Raw genomic sequence first — 25268 nt, forward strand, 5'->3', positions numbered from 1 at the left:
GGTAACCGTGCTAAAATGTGCTCGGAACCCGTGCTGGCAAATATTTGATGGGTAAACATAAAACAGCTCAATAGGGTGGATGGAGCCTGAATTTGTCCCACCGCCAGCCTACCAAAGTGTTCAGAAATATGTTTACCTCATGTTGCCTTTTGTGTCTCCTGTATAGAAATGTTCTTTCACCTCAACCAAATGAAGAATTGTATGTAGACCATCAATCATTTCTTATCTAATCTCATAAGCTTAATGAAAAATGAGTGTTGTCCAAAATGAGTTAATGGAGGTAACGTTGATTTAATATTTATCCTACATTGCTAGGTATTTTCGCAATCATCCTGACACAAACCGTCACAACAAAATCACAAGAACATACTTTTTAACCAATAACAGGTGATGGAATTGTCATTTAGATATGTTTCTGCCCTAGACAAGCTACTAAACAGCGTGGTTATTTCGTCGGAATCTTCTAAGAATTTTCTTCATCTCCATTTGCTTTGAGCGCTTCTGCTCCAGATGCTTCCGAAATCGAGCTTGCTTTTGATCCTGGCTCAAAACGGCTGACTTTTTCATCCCCTTTTCTTGACATTTTTCGAACCGGCACAACTTACACTTGCTCCTGTTGAACTCTGTTATCACGCATTTCCGGTTGGTAGAGCAGGTAAAATTGGGGTAGATTTCGATTTGAACGGATCGCCGAAAAAAGGCTCGGCAACTCAAACAGGAACGGGCTCCATAATGATTGTGCAAGCTTTCGGCTGGTCCTTGGCATATGGAACATATGGGGGAATCAATGGGGATTGATAGTGTACCCGACTGCTTGTTGGCTGGACACTTTTTGCCGATGGATAATTTCTCGAGTTTTGGAGATGGATTGTGATTGGTTCCATATTGTCGGGGACAACTGTACTCTCTTGCATAGGAGAGATTGGAGGTACTAGTGTATGAGGTAGCAAATTGCTTGATGGTATTGGAAGCTTCTTGTAAAGAGGCGTCATCACAAGGAACGTTCAGTTCGATCCACGTGTTTTCCGAGACCTTTTGGACAACTTTGCAAGTCAGAGGGGACGAATGATAGTTTTGACAATGAGACAGTGCTGGATCGTCCCTGCAAGCCAATAAGACGTGCCTTGCTTTTGAGGTATTCAATTGATTAGGTCCGTCATCAGTCTGTAATTCTCTTTGAGCTAGTTTTGTAGGGATTGTTGATGGGGATGAGAGGTTAGCTAGAAGCCTCCGTTTTCGACTGGGATACTCGGTGTTGATCTTGGAGTAAGTGGTCATTTTGAAACATATCTAGGAAATAAGAGGTCATTTGAGAGAAATCTTGGACACATCTAAGAGCTTCTTCTGGAATGTGTGTTCTCTGTCCAATGGAAGGATCAGGAAGAAACAAGCCAGACGGGATGATTCAGTCAAAGCTGGAAACAATGCCTCTAACCACCAAATGGGGCAATCTGATTGAACCATGAATTGAGATGTCAGATCAAAGATCAGATTAGAAATGTGCCCATTGAGAGGTGTTCATTCTTTTCTTACCACCCTTCAATCTGACAATGATGCTTGGTAATGGATTCGACGACATTTGATTCATAATCAATGAGAAGCCAAGACAAATATTTATTTGATAAGTTCAACTGAGATCCACTGCATGAGACGCGTTCAAAATAAGTATTTTCATTTTGTTACGTCCCAAAACAGGTACCAATGCCACAAGTGCGAAGGCAGATTCCCCCAAAACCGATTTGATTAATTAACAGTTTGTCTGGAAAGCCCAAAATAACAAGAATTACTCCCTAAAGTCTCATAAATTCACGAATGTCTTCGTTTGCTCTTTTCCTTCTTTTACGCTAAAAAATGGGTAGAGGAATAGAAAATGAATATGGACACGTTCCTTATTTTAATTCTTTCATGTCTGAATCGGTTGCAAAAGGGCCCAAATACTTCACTCGATTGGAAATGCGAGGATATGTTATCGTCTACCTTTTATTGAATCTATGCGAATAACTGGATGGACTCACCCAAAATATTTGCAAAAGGTTTAAACCCTTGTCACGAACTGCACTTCCACTCCAGGTAAACAAACGGGCTTAATAAGCTATGTAGCAGACCTACAACTTGCGAAGCATCCAGGTGATTCTGATTTCAATCCACCCGATACCTTGCTTTGAGGAGAGCTCACATGCAATTGCGCTCTCCGTGCAATCCTCAGTGAAATCTGAAATCCAACCCAATCGACGCCGAGTGAGCAGGAAGGTACTCAAGGATTTGCTTCAGTTCTTGAAGCAGCTTGGTACGATATTTGTTGGGTTTGTCCAACCTGAAGAAACTGTGGACTTCTTTAAACATTATACAGAATGTAGTGAGACTGTAGTTTAAGCTATTAGAAGTAGTCGTTATACAATTCTTTACCGTTGATGCTCTGTATCAAATCGGATTTGGAGGGTTCTTTCATGGATCGGGTAAAATCTATTTTTTTGTATCGTTCGCACGTTTTTGCCGAAGGATTTATGTAGCAGAATGTTTGAGGAACCCCACATAACATTTAAGCTTTTGCACATAACAAAAAGTTATAAAATGTTAAGAAGTCCTCGAATATGCCCCAACGCACTTGTGATACCGGTGGATTTTTTCGTTACCAACATCATTCCTTTGGAGATAGTGTTGTCAGAAACTTGCTCATTCAGTTTGGCGAATTGTGCATGCTCTTTGATTGAACCAAAAAAAACAAGTCTTTTTGATTTGACAAAAGTGTGAATTTCGAGCCTATACACAATAGCGTATTGTACAGTACGTATTGTACAGAGAAGGCAAATGAAAGCTGTTCATGTGGATCAGTTTTCTTGTTTTATTATGAAGACTCATCAAGCATCAAAATGATGATATACAAGTTCTAGTGTAGATTTTTAAGGGAGGAATAGGGAAGTCAATAACTCAAAAAGAATATAAAAATCAAGGTTTGTTAAACACATCCGAAAAAAGATAATTAGAATGCGTCCAAATATTCTATCACTTTTTGACGTCTGGGCTTTTCGAACCAGTAGTGGTAATCAGTTCCAATGTCGAAATTTTACCGATCCCACTCTTTCCGATTTAATTATCCCTGTAATTGGACGCATGAATACTCTTTTCGGGAAAAGTAGGGCAAGGCCACCGCAGGACGTTTCGAATGAAAAATACCCGAACCGATATTAAAGGTGCAGATCAAATCAAGTTACAGACGATGAGTCTCTAAGTTTGAGAGGTAGAGCAATTTTAGACGAGTCTGGTAAGAAGTACCACCCAGTTGTCTGCTATCAATAAGGACCGGAAAATTAGGTAATATTTTTTGTCGAAATAGTTTGACTCTAGCTTGTGATTTTCCACCACAGTAGTTGAGTAATCGTGCACCTTAGTTAAAAGCGGACAAAAAACTTTTATTTTGTCCAGAAAATTGAAATACTCATAAAATGACAATACCCATCAATTTTCCCCAAAACTTCTCGGCCTTAGGTTGTTAGCCTAAAATCGGGCTACATAGGTTAATGCTTAATTCAATTTAGATAAGCTTTCCTTCTGACACAAAATTATCAACAACTCAGACATTGAAAGATCAAGGCTAAAATCAAGGGTGCATGCATGCAATCAACCCTGGAATTGCTCTAATTTGAAATAGGAATGGCTTTTATCTGAGCATTAAAACACTAGTTGGTACGAACAAATAGACAGTTCCTTCCTTTTACAGCATTCAACAAGTCTTCATACATTTGCCAATAAGGGCCCTTATTTGCAACGTCAGCCAGCCCAAACAAAACAGGAAGACGCGTGGTAATTTGCTAAATAAACAACTGGTGACGTGCCTTGAAAGCGATTTCTTTTCCGGACGTTATGTGACCCAGGTAACTAATTATACATAAGATTCTGAAAGAGTTTACCCAAAACAACACAATCGCATCACAATTCAATAAAGAGGAATCGGCCAATTCGGCCCTTTATTTGGGACAGTCTGACTCACAAAGCACCCTCTGAAGTGCAGAACGTAAACCATTTTTCGTAATGGGGCTATGAAAAATATACCAAATACTTGATACTTTGTAACAAGCTTAGTAGATGAAGGAAAAATCTTGCGCAGGAAAGCACTTGGTATATTGTATAAAAAAAACTTTTGCTTATATCAGATTTTTAGATTTTTATTTCAATCTATTGTGGAGGAGATGCGGCGATTTCTTTCTAGAGAGAGGTCCTTGGTTCGATTATTCTCTCTGAACTTTCCCAAGGAATTATTTAGGTGCTAACTGCACTTGTACATACAGACGATGCAATGGCTAGTTTTGCTGGCCGGGCAAGGTTCAACCCTAGTAACACCCAAATAAAAAAGGTGGTCGCAGAAAACCTGCATTCCACGAGGAGAGGAGAGTCGGGTGAAGGCAAATGATTCATTCAAACAAGAGCCCAATTCTTGCATTGGTACCTAAAAAGTATAAACTGCACGAAAAAAGACAAAATAATTTTGTTTCAATGAACATTGGATCTACGTGGATTGTTGAAATCTACATGCAATCATGACAGTAAACCAGGTTTTAATGATTGAAGTAAAAAAAAATATTTTCACCGACAACTTGGGGTTATTCCCATCTTGATTGTGTTGCATGATGTCGAAGTCAGTGGTACTTGCTCCTACAAAAAGTAATATTTGCAACTTTACACTCCGGGCTGGACTAATGATGGTTCTAATGCATCAATCTTACGTCGGAAGCAAGCTTAGCTTCAGCCATGAACCATTGCAAAATGGCTGGGAATGCTAGAATGGGACTGAAATCTGACCGAAGACACCTTTTTAATTCAAATTTAAGCTCAATTACTGACTGAGTAAAAACTCTTACCCTAAAATTCCATGAGTTCGTACTAATTTCGATCCTAAGGATCGCTTTTTCGTTTGAATGATTGGGCTGTGCAATCTCATCTGCAGGGAAGGAAAACCCGATTATCATTATGTTTGTTTGGTTTTTCACGGGCTCATTGGCTTCTAAACGACTATTTTTTTTACCCTAGCCTAGATTTCCCGCCATTTTTCAATGGTTCATGCTTGAATTCAAGATCTCGATGACTTTGAGAAGAAGATTTTGTGGACGGCTGAAAATACTAATACAATGGAAACGCCAAATAATGTTTGGTTGGTGACAAGCAGTAATGGTGTCTTGACAGGCTGAATCTTACAACTAGTAATTGGTCCTTTTTTTACATCGAAGTATATAAGGCTAAACTTTAGCATTTATACGATTGCACCGAAAGTATCGTTTCCATGTTTCTATACAACTTTGACCATTTAAATCTGCCGCCACTTTGAAGCTTCGTAACTCAAAAATTGTAATCTTAGAGAAATATGCTATACTCCTTGTGAGTTGACATATCAAAAATGGCGGCTCCAGCTCAATTTTCCTTCACAAAATTTTGGAAAAATCATCAGGTCTTAATTTGAAGCCACACTGAAAACGAAGTTTGTGTCCCTCCGAACTGATCACAATGGATGAAGATCATATGTAAGATAATAACAATACAAGCTAACCCAAGTGCCATACTTTCCTCATGCATTTGAAACCCAACTTTGGCTTTGAAGTCTGATTCTCATGGGTTTGGTCTTCCCTTTGATGATCGATGTTTGGTCACTCAGCCCTCCAAGCATTTTTAGTTTTGACTCCGAAGAGTCCATCGAACTTTTAGCAAGCACTGGCCACTCCCATCTCCGTGAGAGAGGTGGTAATGTGAACTCCTCACGAAATGCTGAGCAATTCCCAACAGGTCTCTAATTGTCCCTGGGTGTTTGTTAATCAGCTAAGATTCGGACATTTGGGCAAGCATTGGCACCACCAAACAAACTTGCCTGCCAATGCCAGTGATGCAAAATTGGCGTTTCCAAGTGGTTTTATCGAAGGCGACCTTTATGAATGAAGGGTTAGCTTCTCAAAAACGTGTTTGAAGCTCCGAACCTGCATCACTGACAATGGTACCAGTAAAAAAACGAACCTGCCAGAACTTGTCTAAACGTCCCCATAGAGGGATCTAACAAAGGAGCAAGCGCAGAATCGAAAACTCAGAGAGAGACAAGTGACGTATTGATTCTCCAGGAAAATGAGCCTCTTTGGATGCTTCTCGAGCTCAATTCAACCGACGACATAAAGAAAAACAAGATTGGCGAGTTGTAAAACCTGTTATACCTTTTGAAGTGTCATCTTAAATGTTTCCTTGTGCGTCTGGTTAGCGAAACACAAATGCCATTGACATTAAAAAAACGAGAGGTCATATGCCAAGACTGTTTAAGTAGCTTGTCAAAATATCCTTGTCATTTGTGGAAATTATCCAGATATGCAAAGTTATTCGGTGAGTAAGTTGGCTAGGAATATCAAGAGATGACGTCATTATTAGTTTTCCATTGTTGAACAACAAAGCGAAAAAGGTTAGATTTGTCCGTGTCTTTTGCTTTCATATTCCGAAAAGCCTTCACTTTTCGTTGGCGGCTTAAGTAGCTCTGAAATTGATTCAATTATACTTAGTGGATAAAGATTTAAGAACGTGAAGAGGCATTCTTCTTTCTCTGAAAACGATGATTGTTTGAGGGAGGTGTCTCAATTTCATATTTCAAAACGACTCGAAATGAATAATGGAACAGGAAAAAATATCTTTCATATGACGTCCTTTACTAAATAGAAAGATGACCGATGCTCGAGAGCCTAGTAATCGTCGAAGAAATGGCCAAAAAAGTCCAATATTCAATAAGGGTCTCCAGAGTGACCAAGCGGCCAGTGGCCAAATATCTACTCAATCACAACGGAGAATGATTATAGTCGCATCCAAAATTTCAAACTTCAGGGACATACTTATTAAACAACTGTCTTTGAATTTTAATTTGATGGTCAGAGCATTCATAGATGTGCCAACAAATGTCTCGGCCTTACCTTAGCTGAAATCTCAAGACAGAGTTTCAAAAACGCATTCTTGACTCAGGTACCGTGATTAATTGTCCCACTCAGAGTGGTTTTGGAGGTGCGCTGGCACTTCACCATTTATTAACGCACTTAAGTACGAAGGTTCTTTCCTTCAGGGGCGATGTGAAGCTCCATTTTTGCTCTGAAATTAATTAATGGCATTAGGACCCGGAATAAAATGTTATTAAGCATGGCAAAATGTTTAACATTGATTTGTGAAGCCATTGAGAATGAATTCAGTATGATTTTCAAGTTGTTGTCATCGATTCCCGTGGCCATCGTCATCTACCGTTCAAAGGGTCGGTTTCTTGAGAAGTGGCTCGTTTAAAATCACAAAGTTTGGCAGCATTTCAAACGAATTTGGCATTTAATTCCATCCAGTTCACTTGTTTCAGCATTGGACCTTTGCCATTGATGCATTTAACAAATTAATGGACTTTTCTTGCATGGTTCTTAACTGTAAACATTGTTATTGTCTGATCTAGTACTAAATAATCAGGCAAACTCGAGAGATTGCCATTTGAAGATCTCATTTCTTCTTTACCTTTCATCGTGAACCAAAAATGTTAGCAAAATCCCAGAAAAAATAAGTTTTTTAAAACAAAAAGGCCTGGTGTTTTCAAAAAAAAAAATCAAGCACAAGTATAACACCCTTCTCCAAAATAGTCTCATCATTTCAAAACCATAAACTATACTGCAGATAGATACTAATGTTCTCATTCATTCAAGCACATTTATTTCTGGGCCCTGTTGATGAACGTTGCGTTTTCTCTCTTGCCTATGAGGCAGGTCAAAGTCGAACCATCCGATTAGGCTCGTCGTCTCCCCAAAGAATATCCATCCTCCAACCTCGTCAGCCACAAATGAGGGGAGGGAGAGCCCCTCATGATTGAAAAGACTCATTTACTATGGATGCAATGATAGGCCACCTTGGGTGATTTTTTTTGATGAGTTTTCCCTTTGAACCGAAACAAAACTTTTTGGGAAATTGCCAATACCATACCCTTAATGGCATTCTTGGAAACTTGGCGTAAACTGTAAGCACAGCTCAGATAAGAATAAGCAGTTTGAAACTGGCAAATTAACGCCACTCATTTTTTAACCTTGAAGTATAAGCGGAGGAAAAAGAGTTAAAATTATAAAATTAATAACCAAACAAGCATCTTGGCGCAGAAGATGAGCTTTTAGCAATGGCATACGTCGAGATCACGTTTTAATGTTTAACACCAGGGTGAGTTAGAGAGAAGATGCCCCAACAAAGCGCAAAGCTTCATGGCGAAGAACCTTAGGTACGGGTGGAACAAAACACCTTGCACAGAAACCTAGCCATGTCTATCTCTACTTTTCTCATGTTTTAAAGCCTGCTCTCCAAGACCACTTGAACCTGATATTGGTGGAAAGCTTCTCATGAGCATTAGTAACTTGAAGCAATTTCTTCAGGTTGGCCAGATGTGGGGAAGACTCTTATATTTGGGAACTTGCAGGAACCCACTTTCCAGATTAGCTACGTTTTTGCGTGCGCTGTAGCCTGTTTAAAGTCCAGATTTTTCAAATTGACAGTCAATCTTCTTGTAGCTCAAACTAAAAGATTTGTCCGATGGCTATATTCCCATTTCGAAATCGACATCTCAGTCGTTTGAAAAGGACCTGGTTTCAATTCTAAGTTTGCAATCTAATTTAGCAATCTCAGACAAAAATTCCAAAATGTAGGAAGACTTTGTTCAAAAAGAGTTGTAAACTGGCAAACAGGCTGAAGTGCACTTCGAATCCAGTCTTTGTGGGTAGTCTCCAAAAAATTGGACATAGTACAGGGTAAGATTAAGGCCTCCATCGAATATGACCACTTACAAAGTGAGAGTAAGGTGGTTCAGGAGGTCAGGTCGAATCCGATGGCTTTTTTCTCTTGTGCAAACTCTAGGAGAAAAATGAAACACTCCGTTGGGCCTATTCAGGTTGATGGGGAAGCCGTTCGCATTGTAGAGACTATGGCTAACATGCTTGGAGATCCAGTGTGTTTTCAACCCCACTGAGTTCAGAAGCAACACCTCATTACTCTGAAGATGCGTCTTTTGAGATTGACAAGGTTAGTCAAGTTGAGCAATTTGATGATCTTGTAGTCACTGATCAAGATGCTTTAGGGGCCATCAGGGACTTTAGGCTTTCAAGCTCTCCTGGTCCTGATGGTGTGACATCTCAGTTTCTGATGAGATGCTCACTGGTTCTGGCTCCTGTTTTTCTCGTACTTGATGCGTTGTATCTTGGATCAGGGCATGTTTCCATCGTCACTAAAATTCGCTCACGTTGTTCCAATTTTCAACGGGGGAGATAAGTCGCTCCCCAGTAACTACAGGCCGATTTCTCTCACTTCGAATATTGCGAAGGTGTTTGAGAAGTTCATGAAGTTCAAACTTGTTGAATTTCTGATATCCATGAAGTCCTTCCTCCTAGCCAGCAATGGGTTCAGCACATTTCAGCACGGTTACCCAACTGATTGAACATATAAAGCAGGTTATTGAGGGACTGGAGAGCCATGAATCAGTTGATGTAGTTTATCTCGACATTGCCAAGGCCTTTGACAAGGTAGATCATGGCCTTTTAGTTAACAGGCTCCATGAGATTGGGATCCAAGGCATGGTTCTCAATTGGCTAAGAAGTTTCATATGTGGTAGGAAACAATTAGTTAAGGTCCAGGGATCCCTTAGTGACGTACATGATGTCAAATCAGGTGTCCCTCAGGGCTCCATTTTGGGCCCTCTCCTTTTCGTCTTCTTTATTGCTTCACAGGAATGAGAGAGCTCTCGTATTGGGAGAGGCTAAAAAAGTTGGGACTGTACAGTGTTCAGAGAAGGTACGAAAGGTATCTGATACCGTACGTCTTCAAAAGCATCCATGAGCTCTGTCCCGACCCAGGATTTAGGGTCAATTCTAGTGACCGTCGAGGCTTAATGTGCGTATTGAGAGCACCTTCAAGTCCTCGAGAATCCAGGCTAGTTCGAACAATGAAGTCCACATCTCTTCTTTCTCGGGCTCCCTCATTGTTTAATTTGCTTCCCTCTAATATCTGTAAGGAATACGTAGGCCTTGTTGATCCGGTTGCATCTTTCAAGTCAGATTTGGACAAATTATTAGATAGCATTCCTGATCAAAAATATATTCAAGGACTAGCTCGGTCTGCCAACTCAAATTTGTTGGTAGACCAAATATCATATAAAGATTGAAAAGTAATAAATAGACGAATGATAACTTTCCATTTTAATGGTACTGGGGATTACATTCCCTGTAGCGGTTAGAATAGTCCGTTAAAAACCAAACCAAACCAAAAAGGAAAAAACAATACCCGAGTCTTGGGTTTTCGCGAGCTGATCATTGAGCCATCCTGGGTTTCTAGGTACTTCTTCCCCCCCTTGTGACCTCTAACTGCCAAATAATCCCTGGCTTGTGCAATTGTTCTCGAAATCTTCTAAACACTTTGAGGGCTTCAACTTTGCGTGCTAGTCAGACATTTTTCACGTGTGACAAACAAATCTGTTTGAAAACAAAATCTAAAAGAGAAACTGAATTTCAACAACTGTCTCAACCTTATTCTCAAAAATATGATCTATTTTGCTTGCGACATGATAAGATAACACTTACTCCATAAAGGGCAGTGATAGATCTTGCGTTTTGTCTTATGCCATGCTCTACCATCCATCTCATTCTCTCCTCTCTATTTTCTCATGACCTCTTCAAAACTCAATATTTTACTCGAACCATACAACTCATCACTTAATATCATAATAAGCTAGTTATTTCTAATATCATTCGGTTATTTTTAAGAATTTGATTAACAATTATATTTCTAATTGAACTTTTTAGAAATTTGAAAATGTTACGGATGATGTTCAGAAGTGGTAACTTTAGTTTTTGTAGATGCGTTCAGTCAAAATTACAAACAGGCAAGAAACCCCGAAAAGCACTAAAGAAACTTAAAAGGTAAAAAATTCGAGTGTATTACCTTGTGATTTCCATACGTACTGCAGCATGTCTGGCAAAGGAATTGGGTATGTTTTGCCAAAATATGTACTGTATGTCAATAAGTAAAATGCGACCCACCCAGCTAATATTTACGAAAAGAAACAAAAGCACCCCCCAAAAAGGGTAGTATGCAACTTAAACACAAAGCCAACGAATTAGAAGTCCAGTTTCTGGTGATAGCAAGTTTGGGCATCCAAAACCAGAGGAATATATAATGAAGAAAACTCTATCATGAGGGATTAGAAATTTTACTAATAGTTTTACTATCCCTGGGACTTCTAGAGATATGGACTGCCAATGGAAGCAAAAATATCCTATCTCCTAAATCGCTCATCTTATTCCAAATAAGCACTTCATACGACCACAATATCTTGTTGAATAGATGAACTTAGCCAAGTTTGAACCCAAACCTATGGTTAGGGAACTCAGGAGACATCTTCAAAGTTATGTTGTAAACACTACATAAAAGTTGAATTTTCGGCCTGCTCTTGGTCAGCTACATAAGCTTTTGACAACGTAACTTTGAAACGCTCAACTTTGCATGTAAATGATATAAAATTGACCTACCGTTAATTGCAGAGATCTACGTTTCTTATCTTATTACTTTATTTCGAAAAGTGGCTCAGAGTGGCTATGACCAAGAGCAGGCCGATTTGCCGGGAAGCTCGTTCTCAGTCCATATTTCTAGAAGTCCGTGACTATCGCTACTGCGGCCCTTGGCCATGCCATGGCGTTAAAATGTATAAAAGATGGTGTATAGACATTGCACAAACATTGTTAACTGTATAAATGTCAAAATGATGAAAACATTAAAATAGTTAATTAGAAAGTAGTGTTATTGTTCATTGATAGGACACTCAAGGGCAGGTCTATAATTTTGCGGCGACTTGTGGTTGTCTTGTGTTTTGATTAAGGGGATAAAATAATCATTGTCTTGGATCTCCATGCATCTCTTTGCATTTATTTGCATTAATCTACGGGTGATTTGTCATGATGAAATAGTATTGGTGCGATATTGCCAAATTTGAATCTCCCGCCAATTGAGTTTTCCCGCCATGTTTTCCCGCCGAAAAAGAGACGCCAACTTATTCCGAACAAGAACTTTGAACCGTGACATGTCCTCACCTTGCCACGTGCTCTCTGTATTTGCTAAAACTATTGCCCTGATTATTACTGTGTGTTTTTTGAATAATAATCCCTCGAAGCTTTAGTTTTTGGTATCTACAAATAGTTTGTGTTACCGCCCCATGAACTAGCACCGATAGAGTTCAATCATATATTCAAAAACAAGGCTTTATCAGGTAGTTCGGCAAATTTGGGTTTAACAGAAATGTATTTAGAGTGGGGCGTTGATGGCTTAATTCTCAAAATGGCGGAGTGACTCTCCAGCGAAACTCGTTTTGGTTATCAATCCACTCTCGCAACCTCGAAAAGACGCGCCGGATTTAAAACAGGACATCAGGCATCCATAGTTTGTAATCATCAGGGCTCGGAAAAACAAATCTTTGTGAGGGCCAAATAATCACCAAAAGATTTGAAGTCCGAAATATTTTTTTTACATCAAAAGAATCACTGATGTAAAGGCTTGAGATTGTTTAAATGCAAAACGACGCAAAAAGACATGAAATCAATTTTGCAATTATTTTGTCCAATAAACAAAGGCTTCTGACTGGGACCATCAAATCAATACCCTATAATATATGCAGGTTTCTTGACGAGATTTGATTACTCTGGATGCTTTATCTCAACTATTTGTTCAGGATGAACAGACTTGGCCAGTAACAACAAGCATTTTTATTATTGCTCTTTTGTACATACCGTATGTGTGAAGCATTGGGAGTTTTGTTGCATGTTCGGGTAAAGCTTGAGCTTTTGCCAAACAAGGCAAGCATGAGCAGTGTGGTGATGGGATAGGTCATGGATAAATTTAACTGGAGGGTTGGACATGGCAATCGGCGAAGCTAGGGCACTTTGTGAAAACAACATTTCAGCTCCCAAAAAGTCACAAGGGATACTACCATACATTAAGAAAAAGCCATTTAAAAGAAAAGATGTAGTTTTTACGACAAAATTTCGAGTTATATTCCTCTTAATGAAAATATCGAAAGTGTCTGGGTTATGTAGTAAAAAGTTTAGAGTTTTAAGAATAGGCAACTAGGAATATAATAAAAGATATACAGGTTGGTCTCAAATGCCTGTACCTTACTGCATGTTTCTATCTTTGACTCGGTCAAAGAGCTTTGACAAAAGGAAAAATCGGCCTAGCTACCCTAATGTCCACTCCTCTAATTAAAGGTCTCTCTGGATAGCTTCTGTTTTGGGACAAACTGAGAAGGTTGAGACTCTACAGTATTTGAAGAAGGTCGAAAATATTTTTTTAGGGTAAATATTTCAAAGGTTCCATGATCATTGGACTTAACCTGGTTCCAGGGTCAATTAAATGTTATTTTAATCATAATTATATTGATAATAATAATTTATTTACTGTACACAGGCAAATGACTTGAATTGATTTAAGGCAAAAAAATGTGACCACACAATCACTCGAAAGTTATCCGATCTGACATAGAATCTGAGTTTGCTAATCAATGATGCCCGGGTATTGAAGGTTAGTCTGAAATGCTTTGGAGGAAGTTATCCAAGTCCTCCTTAGGGAAGTGCTTTTTTTTCAATGTAGATGACCTGCAGGGAGGGGGCACTTTGTTGTAGAGTCTCGGGCCTTTCTCCAGAAATGAGTGGCGCAAGATTGATTTAGTAACCGTATTCTTGTCGTAGTTCCAATGGGGTTGGATACTTGAAACACGTTCATTGTCTCGGTGGACGAAATTAATGTCCGTGTTATGGGATAGCTCATGGATACACTTAAAAGTATGTGATATGGCATACCGTTCATGGCTCCTTTGCACACTATACAATTGTAGATGTTGAAGTCAATCCCAGTAGATAAGTTTAAACATTCCTGTGATCCGCCGGATGAAGCGCCGAAGTATACTACGGGCTCTTTCAGTGTTCCATTTCCAGTGAACCACATTCTGATAAAATAGACGGACACTATGTTCTATCATGTTCCGACAGATTTGGAAAAGGCGCAGTAAGGCCACCCATTTCTCTGTACCCAATGCTATGCCCCTACTGAATATAAAGGAGTGTACGACCCACTCCCACAACGAAAGTCGTCTCAGTTCTTAGTTCGCGTAAGTTTTAAGCAAAGCTTTTTCTTCTTTGGAAACATACCCAATCTCGAGGTCACCGAAAGAGATAAGGTTATGCCAACCAAAAATGGTCTGGTAACGTTGTGATTCAGGTAACAACACAGCTCCATGACATTGTAACTTGGTCCCATTTGCAACCAAAAGTTTACTTTTTCTTGTCATATTAATCGGAATTTGGAACTTCATCATCGGGATGATGGGAGTTCTGACCTCAGTGGCACCTGTGTGGGGTAAAATCTTAGTGGTGAAAAGACCCAATAACAAAAACCACACGACGTCCATTCGCCGATGAGCTTATTCTCTCTACCCTTGGGAATGGTCTCGAGGTATATATGCAAGAACGGAACAAAACAGGTGAGCTAATTCAACCTACAGCTCTTGTTCATTAAAGACCGATATTTAACCGGATGCTTTTGGGAGGTTTGGCGTGAAATCTTTTAACAAGGCTCAGATGAGAAGCACAATTCACAATATCACGCTTTTTTGCCCCATCAGGCTTTTGACTGACTTGGGCCAATGAAGTCTAATGTGGGATTTTTCACGCACAATCGTCGATTCATGCTTTATGTGGCTATTCATAGATTGAAAAGAAAATCCCATCTGTCAAAGGTTTGAATTCCAGGAACTGACGACTCGTCCTTTGATGTCACAAGTAACCCAACGATTCATTCAATTCAGGAGTGGCACCATCAAAAATGAAGCAATTTTGTGGGCCTTACAGGAAAGCAAGACTGATGATTTCCCACTTATTGAGGAGAGCTCACTTGCACGTAGGGGCTTAAACGATCTTTGATAAAGGATGAAATTTCAATTCCTGTAGACCTATGTTCATCTGAAAGGAATCGTTCCTATAATTTTTGTTTTCTCGTTTGGTCCTGCAGTACGTAAAACCTACACTCAAAATGCAAAAGGTTGTTTTTGGACTTCTCGTCGCTGTTTTGTATCGATTGGAACCTTAATTGACCTTTTGAAAACTTGAAGATGGTTTGTTGCAATTTTCGTAATTTCGTAAATGACATATTTACTTCATTTATTGTTTGAAATTTGTAAAATACGGTTCCTAAATTTGGCTCTTCAAGCCCCTAATCCCCTAATATCCGACCCAAGAAAGTTGCTGTCGATAACTTTCTTCAAGAAATCCATCTCACTAAGGCATATACACTATACAATATACGTAAGTCCAGTGCCAACTTACTCATGGATGAGTCAAATCTTCAAAGGAATCATCCTGTTAGTTTTCAGTAACCTATGTTGGGAAAAGGGATCAATTGTTCCTTAGCATGAGAAAAACTCCTTCAAAAACGAATGAAGTTGACTTGCAGATTGCTATTGACTAAATCAAGATGCATGACGGCCAAACTCGAAAACAAACTTAAAGCTACAGACTGTGGGATTCAGTTCTCGATTGAAAGCGAAAAATTATGGAGGGAATACAAGGTGGTTGCAAATATAAAAACAAATCCTAAAGCTTTCGACACATGTGCACATTCTCAAAAAATGCTGAACCCAAAGTAGGGCCCTTAATCGGAACGAATGAGAGTTGAAGGCACTTTTAGTGTGTCTCTAAAAGTAATGTCAGGTGAACCCCAAGGTTCAATCCTGGGCCCCATTTTGTTTTCTGTATTCATCTCGCCACTTCTCACCCTACCGTTGAACTCCTCCATCTCGTCATATGCAGTCTACACCAAACTATCCTTCAGCCAAAATGATCAAACCTCTTCGGACCTGCAAGCCAACCTCAACCAAATATACAAATGGGTGGCTGAAAAAAATGACCTTAAAAGGCGACAAATTCAAGTCATGACTTTTGGAAGTGACCACGGAAATCCCCCGTCATTCGTAGCTTGTTCCAATAAAGAAATTGAAGGCGTCAGTAACTTTAGGGATTTGGGAGTTGTTATACAAGACGACGGAACTTTTTCTGAACACATCCAACTCAAAGTAACCAAAGCATTTCAGACTTGCGTCTAGATTTATCCTACTTTTAAATCTAGAGATAAAGTTAAAAAGATGACCCTCTATAAGTTAATTGTCCAACTGCAACTTGAGTACGCATCTGCCATTTGGACGCCTATGAACTCTGGTCATCTTCAAAAAGTAATAAATGTGTTTGCTCTCCTTCATTAGATACATCTTTGGCATGGCTGATCTTTTGTGTTGGGAAAGACTGAAGGCACTTGGAATTCAAAGCATGCAACGAAGGTATGAGCGATCCTTATAATACATGTTTTCACATGTGTTCATGGTCTGTGCCCAAATTCTAGTTTTCAAACAACAAACAGTGAGGGGAGAGAAATATCATGTAGTGTAAATATTGATAAAATTCTAGGGATTCAACACTATTTAAAGAAATGAAAAAATCAATGGTATTAAACAGGGGTCCACCCGAAACTATATAACCCTTTGCCGTCGGACCTGAGGCAAGTTTTTGTTACATATGACCCTGCCTTATCTTTTAAAAATCAATTAGATAAGTATTTGTCCAGAATCCCTGACCAACCTAATGTTCAGGGGCTTCATAGATCGGTTAATACCAATTTGTAGGTTGACCCAGTGTTTTGTCAGTGTCCCTGACATTTCTCGTTATAGTTTGATTTTTATCAATCATACATGACTTTTTACCATTGAATGACATTCTTTGTATCAGTTATAAAATTCATAAAAATCTTAGCTCCAAAAAGATAAAAAAAAAGATAAACCATCTTTCCAACCCTCAATCAATTAGAGTCAGCAGTTTCCAGAAAAGGTCAGGGAAGACTTCAAACTCAGCTTTCGAACTCCTCAACTCTATGCAGTTCACACCGGGTGCGCCATATTATCATCTCCATATTGATTTGAATGGATTTAATAAATTGGAAGTCATTTGAAACAAGTCGGAGAGTTTAATACGACATAGAATCTAAGTTGTAAGGCACATATGATAGAATTATAATTTTCAAATGCACCACCCTTGACTGCCATGCAATGTTGAGTTAACGCTCAATCAGATCCCATTTACTTCACTGAGATTCCAGCCTAGAATGTCTTTATTTTCAGACTCCAGACAGTCTAAGTTTGAATCTCAGTGAAGTATATGGGATCTGATTGAGCGTTAACTCAACATGCCACAGTTGGTAGGATGATCTGAGCCAGTAATGCTTGACGTACCTTATCTTTGCTGATTCCGACAAGGATGAGAGCTGCAACCCAATCATCATGCTTCATTTGATGGAGTTCTGAATCAGTGGCAAGTTCTTGGATTGCCGTGTAATAATCGTCAAACAACTCCCCCTCCTGTTGGTGTCGGCTTAATTTTCTCTATAGGTCCAAAGCCAGATTGTGTCTCTCTTTCAGGTATTGAGAAATTGGTTCAAATATCTCGTCCAAAGTCATTTCTGTGTTGACAGGTATATTCATGGAGAAATCCATCTTTGAAATCAATTTTGGTGAGCAAAACGTACAAAATGACGCTATCTGCTCCTCAAAGGGAAACTCGTTAATTTTGATAAGCAAAGAATAATTTTGCCACCCTATCAGCCATTGTTTCTGTTATGATATGAAGAACCCAACCCAATAGAGGAGTTGAGAGACACCCTGGAGGAGTCAGTTGTTGTGGGTAAGACTGAAGTGAATGTGAACTCCCTCTACCACTATACTCAGAAATATATGTCACTCATTTTATCTAACCCTCGATCAGTTCACCTGGACATAACAGTTTCAACTGATGATATTTCATTTCGTCATCTAATTGTGGAGGCGTCTTTATGATAGCTTTTGGAGTTGAATCACATCTCTCATCCAATCAAACTGGTATTTCATGGACTTCAGGAATGTCCCCTCTACTTAAGTTCGTATTTGTTAGATGTTCCACTATTCTTTCAAATTGTAATTCTGCATCACAACTCTGTTGTTCCAAGACTTTAGTCTTCTCATAGCCCCCTTATGCTGCACAAAATATGTTTTATATTCTGCACTTCAGAGGGCGCTTTGTGACTCAGCTTCTACCAAATAAAGGGCGGATTGGGCAAATTATAATGCGTTTGTGTTGTTTTCGGCTAATTTTATTAAAATCCTATGTACAATTAGTGCCCACAGTCACATAATGTCCGGAAGAGAAATTGCGTTCAAGTCTTACCGTTTTCTTTGGGCTGTGTGACGTTGCAAATAAGGGCCCTTATTGCTTTGAAACTCAATCAATTTTTGGAGTGTCATTGCCATGTGTTCAAGCCCAGGCAAGGGATTCTCAGCTTCATCAACTTTGCTGCAAAGTTGGGTAACTTCCTCCTCTACTTTGGCTTTTGTGGGCACTTTTATTTCCCTCTTGAATATTCTGGAATGTTCCAGGTCACTTCTGCAGTCACAGGTGTCAATGTCTTTGACATGGTCACTCTAGACATTCTATCTACTTTGTCATGTTAAGTTAACGTTCAATCAGATCCCATATAATTCACTGAGATGCAAACGTGGACTGTCTTTCTTTCTGGAAAAAATACATTAGTAAGTAATGACTCAATGCACAAGAGCGTACTCTAACACGCAGAGCCTGAATCTGGGGACAAAGTTGGCGAAAATCTTTGTGTGTACCTATTATCTACCACTGCTCAGGCCTCATCAACTGACGCCTTCAACTTGCTCATATTGCTGTGGATGGTGGTACACAGTGCCCCCAAATGCTGCAATCCTGGGGATTCAGCTTGGGACTGTCTGGCTACAAACCAATTTTGACCAGAATCCTCTGGAGCCCAACTTTTGTTCAAGGTAGGCTTGGACTTGGAGATTAAATTGGTGGTGGAATGGAGCTAATTGATTATATAAACCATGGTGCGGTGGATGCCAAAACTGTGGGCAATTTTGATGGCGGTCTCACCATTATCAAGTTTGACCACAACCCTCTTTTGCAGTTCTTCCATGTTTAAGAGGCTGCTTTGCTCATTTTTAAATTTGCACCAGCAATATACTTGGAAATGATTGGTAATAACCACATGCAACCTATGTCTGAAAAAGAAAAGTTAGCCAGACCTCCCATTGACGGTGGTTACCGGGACCACAAACAAGTGTAGACAATTATATAGCGCACATGGTAGTTCTCGACAAATTGATGCTTTTTGGCATATTTGATTCTATAGAGGTCTCGTCGGAACAAAATACTCATGAATTCCGAGCTAACAAAAGGTTGATTGGCACATTTCTCTTTAGAAAAAAGATCCGCAACTCTTTAGGATTTCACAAAAACGCCTGTCTTTATTCTGTTGAATTGTTCTTTTTACTATAAATTGCTCTTATCCGGCGCAATAAGTTCACATTCATCTGAGGACTCCAATCATCATGATCTTCTCCCACCTATTGGTAAAGTTATTTTTAGTTACTTCATTACAATCAAATACCTGGTGTTTCCACGCACCCCAATGTTTCCAGGCTGGTTCAGTCCTCTGCTTTTTGGCCTTATTTGTTGAGGGCAGACGAGGTCGCCGATTTGAAGACGTGTTTGACGAGACTGCCTTGGCCAATGAAAACGCTCCTCCGCCATTTCAAGCCAACGACACTGAGCCCAGGTCTAAGGTTGAATTCATTCCATCCGGATTTGCCAACATCTCCGAATATGCCACGGCTTTGTCTTGTGGTTCCCAAAACACGTTGAGCCCTGGTTCATCTTTCTTGATCCAGAGTCCTAATTTCCCATCGCGGCCACGCAGAAATACCAGGTCAGTACTGGGTTGTTTTTAAGGATTGGTAAGTACGTAAGGGTTTTAATTCCGAACCTATTTTGAGCAAAGTTTTTTCATTTTCATTAAAAGTGTAAGATTTTTGTCATTTAAGGAGAAAATGTAAATTCAATTCGTTTTTCATAATTCTTGTTTCCAATTTTTAAGCATTAATACTTTACTAAGTTCTCTAACAAAAGCATTTTATTTTTTTGTCATAACAAAAGCTATTTTTGCTTCAAAGGAAGCATTCAGTTAGCCTTTTAAGTTTGGTTGGTGGGCACACTTCTGTAGGGCATAAGACTTGTTTTGATCACTTATTAAGGTTGAGTATTTATAAGGAATATTTGTGCGCCCTGTTTCAATTTGCTTTTGTATTATTGTTAAACCACATTCAGGCAACGATAACCTAAGATTTCATGTGTAAAAACGGTGATGCAATACTTTTTCAGCAGTTCATATATAGGGATACATACTTCACAAAAGGTTATTGTGATGTTTCAGATGTGATTGGCAATTCAACTTACCTGAACGAGCTCAAGTGGATTTGATATGCGACTTCTTCAACGCACCCTGTGTATTCCGAAACTTTTTGATCCTCTCTATTCAAGGATCACGCTCTATTTCGTATTGTAATAGAAACCCAGCCCAGATTCTCCGCAATCAACGTGTGGCCAGTCTCACCAACACAGGAAACGCTCGGACTGTAACCATAAGCTTTGTCATCCCAAGATTCAGAAGCCGCTCTGGGCAAGGTGTCCAATGTAGGGTAGTTGCCTTAGGATCTTCAGGTCCCAATCCAACAACATCCACGGTGGCTTCAGTGTCCACCACAGTGTCCCCTACCACCAGCACGGCCAGTCCTGTGGGATGCGGCATCAAAAATCAGGGGAGAATAGTAGGGGGCAACGAGGCAACTCCCAATGAATGGCCCTGGGCAGTGTTCATAACCATACAAACGAACGCTGGCAGCTCATTCTGTGGCGGTTCGGTCATTACAAATGAGGCAGTCCTCACAGCCGCCCATTGTGTGGAAGGTTCAGTGCAAAGTGTATCCGTGTATTTTGGCTGCCATCGCGCATCGGCATTTGATTGCGACTGAGTCATGACTGTTCCGGCACAGAACGTGATATCACACCCCAACTACCGCAGTGTTGGATCAGGTCGAGATGTGGCCGTGATCCGTCTAACCGAGACACTCACCTTCACCAACACCATCCGACCAGTTTGCCTTCCCACCTCACCAAATAACAACTTTGCCGACAACAGCTTGTGGGTGGCAGGATGGGGCCTAGTCAGGACTGGTGGGAGTATAAGCTCTGTTCTGAAAGAGGTCAGTCAATTCACGCTATAGTTATGTACCAAATGTGTGCCATTCCCAAATAACATTGGTTAAAATTCACATGCAGGCCACCTTGGACCATATCCCGTTGTCATCTTGTCGCCAAGTCTTTGGGAATATCGCCAGTGACATCTTGTGCAATAGGAGAGGATCTGGAGACACTTGCCAGGGTGACTCCGGCTCTGGGGTGACCAATTTTAGGAGCGGACGTTATTTTGTTGATGGGGTTGTGTCATTTGGCAGGTCCAGTTGTGAGGCCGAACCCTCCGGCAATGCTGAAGTGTTTGACAATCTCAACTTCATTCAACAGAACATATAAACCTGGTTGATGTATGACGTCCTTAAATCAATAAATTAGTGCATGAGAAAAGGAACTTGGGTTTGAAACACTGAGCTTCAACCATTCTTATGATTGAATATGCAGGACTTGAATGCTAACTCTGTAAAAGTCGATTATTCAGCCACATCTTGAATATGCCTCACCTATTGGGGCTCCAATGAGTTCAGCATGTTTGAAAAAGGTCAAACAAGTCTAAAGATGTTTACCTAGGCACATCACAGGAAGGAGAGAGCTCTCGTGTTGAGTGAGATTAAAAAAGTTGGCACTGTACAGTTTGCAAAGTAGTTGCAAAAGGTATCGGATAGTGCACGTTTTCAAAAGCATTCATGAGCTTTGTCCCAATCCAGGATTCAAACCCAAGATAGGGTCAATTCTAATGACCGTCGAGGCTTAATGTGCAAACACAGCATTCAACAACAGGGTCCAGAAATAAATGTGCTTGAGAAATTGAGACACCTTTTTAATATATGCACTCAAATGCTTTCATAGACTGTGTCCAAATCCTGGTATTCAAACAACAAACAGTGAGAGGAGAGGTATATCATGAAGCAAAAATAATGATAACAATTTCAGGGATTCAATATTGATTAAGAAAATGATAAAAAGTTTTTGTGGAAAACCTATTTTTGAAAGCATTTCGAAATGACCAAACCTCTTCGGACCTGCAAGCCAACCTCAACCAAATATACAAATGGGTGGCTGAAAAAAAATGACCTTAAAAGGCGACAAATTCAAGTCATGACTTTTGGAAGTGACCACGGAAATCCCCCGTCATTCGTAGCTTGTTCCAATAAAGAAATTGAAGGCGTCAGTAACTTTAGGGATTTGGGAGGTGTTATACAAGACGACGGAACTTTTTCTGAACACATCCAACTCAAAGTAACCAAAGCATTTCAGACTTGCGTCTAGATTTATCCTACTTTTAAATCTAGAGATAAAGTTAAAAAGATGACCCTCTATAAGTTAATTGTCCAACTGCAACTTGAGTACGCATCTGCCATTTGGACGCCTATGAACTCTGGTCATCTTCAAAAAGTAATAAATGTGTTTGCTCTCCTTCATTAGATACATCTTTGGCATGGCTGATCTTTTGTGTTGGGAAAGACTGAAGGCACTTGGAATTCAAAGCATGCAACGAAGGTATGAGCGATCCTTATAATACATGTTTTCACATGTGTTCATGGTCTGTGCCCAAATTCTAGTTTTCAAACAACAAACAGTGAGGGGAGAGAAATATCATGTAGTGTAAATATTGATAAAATTCTAGGGATTCAACACTATTTAAAGAAATGAAAAAATCAATGGTATTAAACAGGGGTCCACCCGAAACTATATAACCCTTTGCCGTCGGACCTGAGGCAAGTTTTTGTTACATATGACCCTGCCTTATCTTTTAAAAATCAATTAGATAAGTATTTGTCCAGAATCCCTGACCAAAAAGTTAGGTATGAACAATCCCTCATAACACATGTGTTATAAAAATTCAAGGTTTCAACACTATTTTAAAGAAATGAAAAAGTCAATGATATTAAACAGGGGTCCACCTGAAACTATACAACACTTTGCCGTCGGGCTGAAGCGATTTTTTGTTACATATGACCCTGCCTTATCTTTTAAAAATCAATTAGGAACTGACTCTCAATATCTCACTCCCTCCCCCATGTAATCAAAAGCCAATAGGGGCACCTCAAGTTTGGATAGCGGGTATCAGGGTTTCTGTAACAGGTACTGGGATAACCGCTGGGGCCGGAAAAGTCAAGTCTCTCCCGAAGACCACCGCTTTTAAGACCCATGGAAACCTATTTGTTATTATAATTCTTCTTATATATTTTTTGCGGACTTCCTTTATCCCTACTGGGATTTGAATCCCAGCATGGAGCCCGAGAAAGAAGAGAGTTGGACTTCATTGTTTAAACTAACCTGGATTTGGATTCTCGAGGGTTTGAAGGTGCTCTCAAAACGCACCTTAAGCCTCTACGGTCACTAGAATTGGCCCTAAATCCTGGGTTGGGACGAAGCTCATGAATGCTTTTGAAAACGTACAATATCAGATACCTTTCGTACCTTCTCTGAATACTGTACAATCCCAACCTTTCTAACCTCTCACAATACGAGAGCTCTCTCATATCCTCAATGTTCCTCGTGAAACATCTTTGAAGCTGCTCAAGCTTTTGCAAACCTGCTGAACTCATTGGAGCCCAAATGGGAGAGGCATATTCAAGTTGCGGCTGAACAATCGACTTGTACAGAGTTAGCATCGTAATACTATCTCTGGACTTACAGTAAACGTGCGGTATATCCAACCACATGTTTGAAAAGTTTTAACAACTTTCAACTGGATTTGCTCATCGAACTTTCCATTATCTTGGAGGACTACTTCTAAATCTTTCATGGATGAGACCTGCTCAATGTCCTTACCTTCATCATCTATAAGGTGGATTTTATAAGGTGTTACAGAATTTGCTTTGGCAAAAGTGACTATTTGGTTGAACCATTTACTTTCAAAATTGGTGCCCCAATTGCCAACGGTATTGGCTTTGCATTGAAACCATTGCAACAATTTTTGAACAACAGCTTTCGGCGGACGGAAGCCAAGGTCAGTAAGTCATTTCTAGGGACAGTACAGAGCGTGCCAGTGGTGAGGCTGACAGTAGGTGTTTTCTGTGCATAGTTTTGGTCAAGAGCAACCAATTTGACTAATCTTTTTTACACTGAAAGGGAGTTTATCCAAGAGCCTAAATCCAGAATCTGGTATAGCTAGAGCAATTTTCATAGCGGCAATAGATGCTTTTGTTTGAAACACTTAATCCCGTCCACCCTTAATAGTGGAGTGTCTAATGGCGTCGACCCAAAGGTCATGGAGCGAAATTTCATTCCATTCAATGCCATGTTACTCGTAGCAACCCAGGTGTAGATTTGGAGGGGAACTTGCCCTGGTCCAAGAAAACAGGAGCAAGAACCTGTGAGTATCTCATCAGAAACTGAGATGTCACCCCATCAGGGCCAGGGGAGCTCGAGAGTCTCAAGTCCTTGATGGCCTCTAAAGCATCCTGATCTGTGACTACGAGATCATCTAAATGCTCAACTTGACAAGCCTTGCCAGTCTCAACAAACTCATCAATAGGGCAATGGACTGTTGCTCCTAAACTCAGTGGAGTTGAAAACACACTAGAGAACTGATCTCCAAGTATGTTGGCCATAGTCTCTACATTGTCTATGACTTTCCCATCGACCTCAAAAGGCCCTACAAGGTGTTTGATCTTTCTCTCAGAGTTTGCGTAGGAGAAAAACGCCTTCGGATTCGACCTCACCTTTTGAACGACTCTACTTTCCGTGTTCAACTGATCTGTCTCAATGGAGGCCTTAATTCTACCTTGGATTAAATCCAAATTTCTTTGAAGGCTAGCCACAACTACTGGATTCAAACTGCTCTGGAGCCTTTTTGCTAGTTTGCAACTCTTTTTGAACAAATTCTTCCTATACTTCGGAATTTTAGAGTGTGCCCCGCCCCGTGGAACACATTCAGAGATTGCTAGAGTGGAACAGACGTCCTCAAAAACTAGAATCATTTTGTCTAAGGCAAGGCTACATCTACGGACGATTCCTTTTTCAGCATTGAAATGAGATCATGCTCCCCTAACTTTTCTAGAATCAACGGCCAATGTTCATCTTTGAATTTGAACTTAGCCAGACCGACCTTTTTGACCGGTTTTACTCTAGAGC

The 25268-nt window shown here is 40.0% G+C and overlaps 2 protein-coding genes across 2 annotated transcripts; one reads left to right on the plus strand and one right to left on the minus strand.

The window, feature by feature from the left end:
• Positions 1 to 248: 248 nt before the first annotated feature.
• LOC131891589 (retinoic acid receptor RXR-gamma-A-like) lies at positions 249 to 2220 on the minus strand. The gene is made up of 2 exons (XM_059241204.1): positions 2016 to 2220; positions 249 to 1290 (listed from the first exon to the last, which is right to left on the minus strand). Exon 2 carries the CDS (start codon positions 1276 to 1278, stop codon positions 433 to 435), a length of 846 nt encoding a protein of 281 aa, XP_059097187.1. The 5' UTR covers positions 1279 to 1290; positions 2016 to 2220; the 3' UTR covers positions 249 to 432.
• Positions 2221 to 19418: 17198 nt separating this feature from the next.
• LOC131891811 (clotting factor B-like) lies at positions 19419 to 21579 on the plus strand. Its single transcript, XM_059241481.1, is given in 4 exon segments — positions 19419 to 19507; positions 19577 to 19863; positions 20368 to 21196; positions 21273 to 21579. Coding segments are annotated over 4 exon segments (1389 nt in total). The 5' UTR covers positions 19419 to 19486; the 3' UTR covers positions 21525 to 21579.
• The last annotated feature ends 3689 nt before the right edge of the window (positions 21580 to 25268 follow it).

Source organism: Tigriopus californicus, chromosome 12 (genome assembly GCF_007210705.1).
Source record: "Tigriopus californicus strain San Diego chromosome 12, Tcal_SD_v2.1, whole genome shotgun sequence".
Lineage (NCBI taxonomy): Eukaryota > Metazoa > Arthropoda > Copepoda > Harpacticoida > Harpacticidae > Tigriopus > Tigriopus californicus.